The sequence below is a fragment of the Buceros rhinoceros genome, unplaced genomic scaffold (assembly GCF_000710305.1).
Source record: "Buceros rhinoceros silvestris isolate BGI_N320 unplaced genomic scaffold, ASM71030v1 scaffold21431, whole genome shotgun sequence".
Taxonomy (NCBI): Eukaryota; Metazoa; Chordata; class Aves; order Bucerotiformes; family Bucerotidae; genus Buceros; species Buceros rhinoceros.
Genome location: NW_010393951.1, coordinates 25,936 through 29,773, shown reverse-complemented (window position 1 = coordinate 29,773; position 3,838 = coordinate 25,936). Strand labels below are relative to the sequence as shown.

The window sequence follows — 3,838 nt, the reverse complement described above, 5'->3', positions numbered from 1 at the left end:
TCACCAGACGAGGTTTTAAAGACAAACCTGCAAGAAAGGAAATGTTTTATGTCTGAAGTACATTGTTGAAGATGTTTCGCTTTGGAGAAATTTATCCAGGACTTCGCATGGAACGGCTCTTGGTGAGGAGCAGCAGTTATGCGGGAAGCTGCCATGCCTTGACCAGGTGTGAGCCAAGTCCTGTGTGGAGGCACCAGCTGAAGTGTTTTATCTGTGGTAAAGCGTGACTGCTGTCCTAATCCTGCCGTACATCAGCGTCACGTCCTGAAGCGCATTAGCGTGCTCCAGACAGGGGTATTGTGTTCTCCCAGCCCGTCAGGTACCAACTGCTGCAGCACCGTCTTCTCCTTCCTGCTGTCATCTTCTAGCTGGGAATTCACACCACCACACCGGGCTGGACCAGAGTGATGTTCACAGGGGTTTTTTTTTTTGGTTTCTCAGAGCGTATCTTTCACCTCAAACAATGCCAACTCAGCGCTTGCCAGGGTGGAGTAATTAAACGTCATTCATATATCCTGGGTTTCTCAACACTCCCTCTTGCTGGCTGGCTCTGGAGTGTGAGTCGCAGAGGGCAGGAGTGCTGCTACTCCTGAGAACCACCGTGCTGAGTCGTGTCTAAATGCGTAAGTTGAACTGAAACCAGAGCTCCTCAGGTCTGCAGGGCCGGAAGGTTGTGGCGGGTTGGTTTCAGGAGCTCTCTGCGTGGACTTCGGGATTTCTACATTTCCAAGCTGGCGAGGGGAGTGAGCTGGTGCTGCACCAGATGGGACCTTGGTGGAAATTTGCTGGAATTTCATCCAAACCAACACGTGGTTTAAACGAATTGTCACTTTGACAGAAAAATTGGCGTGTTGTGGCAGCGCGCGCGTGCGTCTCACGGAAGCCTTCAAGCAGCTGTAAAAGATCTGTGCAGTTTCTCTCTTTTCATCTTTAATCGTGTAGATCGATTTGTATATATGTGCAGGGAGGGGGCAAGGCTTGAACGAAACATCGTGATGTGGAGAGAAATGCGCCTCTGCTGCACGTGGAAAGGCTTTTATAGCCTACACTGCAAGGAAGAGCTGCGTGCTGCGTTCCACCTCGGCGAGGGCTCTGTTTTGTAGGTGAAGTGACTCTTTGTTCAGCTTTTGAGTAAGAATTGGTTCTTCCCTTAAAGGGCTGGGAGGTGGCTATCACCCGAGAGCCCCCGGCTCGGCACAGCCCCCTGCCCTGCCGTCTGCCTACACGGCTGGCACCGAAGGCTGCAGGTCTAAATGCAGAGCGAAGTTCTCCCTCCAGAGTCCCTGCTGGTGGCTGCTGGGAGGAACAGAACATTTTGGGGAGATACACTTAGATCAGGGAGCGTAACAGGCACTGAGTGCTGTGGGTCTGGTTTCTCTCATCAGTCTGAGTGTGGAGGGCGGTGGATTTGTACTTAAACGGGGCAGTGACTACAAGATGCCATTGCTCAGAGATCCCTGAATAAACACGGTTAGGGCAGAGCCAGTAAAAACTGGTGGGGATTGAAACTTTCTCCAGCCGTGAAGAATCACGTCGTTACGGGATGTTTGAAAAGGAGACAATGGAATGTGTTCGCAAATATTTCCAGTAAACGGAACTGTTACCTGCACCGAATTCGTCATGGTCACGTCGTGATTGGGGGCTGAGCCTTCAGATTCTTGAGTTTAACTTGCAGATTAGTAAAGGAAGCTGCGTTTAGGAAGCTGCGTGTTCCTTTTCAGAAGCCTTATTGTCCCATTTTTTACCGTCATTATGCATCACTTTTACATACTATTCCATTTATTTTTATTCCTCTTTCCCCCTGTTTTCTGTAAGGTGAGTTTTAACCCTGCTTGTCTTTCTTGCCTTCTCATTTGCAAAGCATGTCGATGACGGGTGAGTTTGTAGAACTTGACTTTCATAGTGACATCTCCGTTATCGCTCCGGCTCTTTTCCTCCCGAGTTCTTAAAGCTGAACTGCATCAGAACTGAATCTCCCACTGTTTACACCGTCAAAATAAGTTCGTGCTCTGCTCTGAAGAGTGTGTCTACACGTTTTGCAGTGTCGATGCTGTATTTGCAGTTCTCTTGGCTGACTCGCTTCCCAGTCTCTGTGTTTTCTGATAAGAAGCGCTGAATTCCCCAGCTGGTGGTTTTTTGGTGCCATTTTTAGTCTTAGATTATTTTTTTTTCGCGGTCCTCATGAATAATCTTCATATAATTGTGTTGTGATTAATGGATTTTTCAATGCCCGAGACACATGCCAAGTTGGCTCCTTCCTCGATGGCTGTTTTCTGTTTGCCGTGTGAGCAGAGCTGCTGGTGAGCCCAGTCCCAGCTGAGCCAGCCCTTCCTGGAGGAAGTGGTTTCTACTCTGCACTCATTCAGTACGTGGCATTTTGTTGTCCGCGGCTCGCAGCTGTGTCTTGACAGGACAGCCAGGTTTGGGTTGGTGGTTAGTATTTTTTTTAGTTCAGGTGTGACTGAGTTGTTGAAATGTGCGGAGAAAATAACTTTCTGTGCCACTGCCTGCTCAGGATCCAGATTTAACACAGGTGTCCAAAGCCAGCCCTGCCTAGAGGGAAATCGTTCTGGTTTTAAACTATTTTGGGGGTTCAGAATAAGTTACAAACCATGTGCTAAAAGCAGGTTGGAGACTAAAATGATCAATTCACATTTACGGAAGTATTTTATGAAAGGAAGTCGAGTTTCTGCCTCATAATCATGCTTGTCTATTGAGTTAGACTTTTCTTCTGCTTCATTTTAGTGGCTTTGCTGGGGCGCCAAGCGTCGGTGTGGAGAGCACCCTGTGGAGTGATCTTCGCTGGGGCTTTGACCGAGGGGCTGCCGGTGGGTTCCCCCTGCCCGCCGGGCTGTGCCTGTCGATGTGTCGATGGGGTGTTCAGGAGGGGGTGCAGGCTCCTTGTGCTCTGGGGGGCCATGGACTGCCCTGTGCCTCCCAGGCTGCGTCAGAGGAAAACACCCTCATTCCAAATGCAGCGTCACAGCCTGGGAACACGGTGGGGTGGTGTGGCCGTGCAGTGTGACCTGGCTGATGCTGGCTGTCCCACGGGCACTGGCAAGCGCTGCCTGCCCACACCTCGGGCATGCTGCTGTTTGGAGAGGCCGGGTGGTGCTGGTGGGGCAGGGCAGAGCTACGACAGTCTCGCTGTCCTGTTCTGCACCGCTTCCCCTCCACCTTCCCCACGGTCTTCTTTTCTTCTCCCTTCTCGGCATGTGCCCACGTGTGTCGTACTTTTGGTACACAAACGTTACAGTGGCTGTTTGACCTTCCGTGTGCCAGCTCAACAGCTTCTTCCATGGCTGCCCAGCTTGGTGCCCTGCCGGTGGAGAAGGCCTCCTCTGTGCTCCCCTCAGGGAGGTTCTTGTGCCTCTCACTGCAGACATTCGCTGGAAAGCACTTCCAGGAGCCGTCTTGCCATGCCAAGCCTGATGGTCAAACCTCAGAGCACCCTAACGCTTGTCATCGGTCCCTGTCTGCTCAAAAGAGTGTATCCCACTTGGGTGCCCCTTGGTGTTGTGGAGGAATTTACTCGGTAGCCGTGCGCCGGAGCGGGAGTGGTTATGGCACAGCGAGATAGCTGAAATGCCACCGGGGGATGCGGAGGTTGTAGTTGCTTCAGGAGAGCGCTTTGACGGCCCAGCTACTGGCAGGGTGGTGAGCCATCAGAAGGAGGTCCAAGGCTCCGGGTTTGGGGGGGAAAGGGGCCTTTAGCCTGTGCTTCCAGGTACGTTACACATGGCGAGAGGTTTCAGCTCACAAGGTGATTAGCTGATTTGGAACAACATAAGCAGTGCCTGTGTTTGCGTAGGGACTCGTGCTGTTCTAACTCAGCCTT

General features: G+C 51.4%; 1 protein-coding gene across 1 annotated transcript in view; it reads left to right on the top strand.

Moving 5' to 3' along the window:
* The first annotated feature begins 1,868 nt into the window (after window positions 1–1,868).
* GFPT1 (glutamine--fructose-6-phosphate transaminase 1) overlaps window positions 1,869–3,838 on the top strand; it is a 22,152-nt gene continuing 20,182 nt past the window's right edge. Inside the window, exon 1 of the mRNA XM_010145080.1 lies at window positions 1,869–1,875. Within this exon, the coding sequence (XP_010143382.1) occupies window positions 1,869–1,875 (7 nt within the window). The remainder of the gene's footprint in view (window positions 1,876–3,838) is intronic.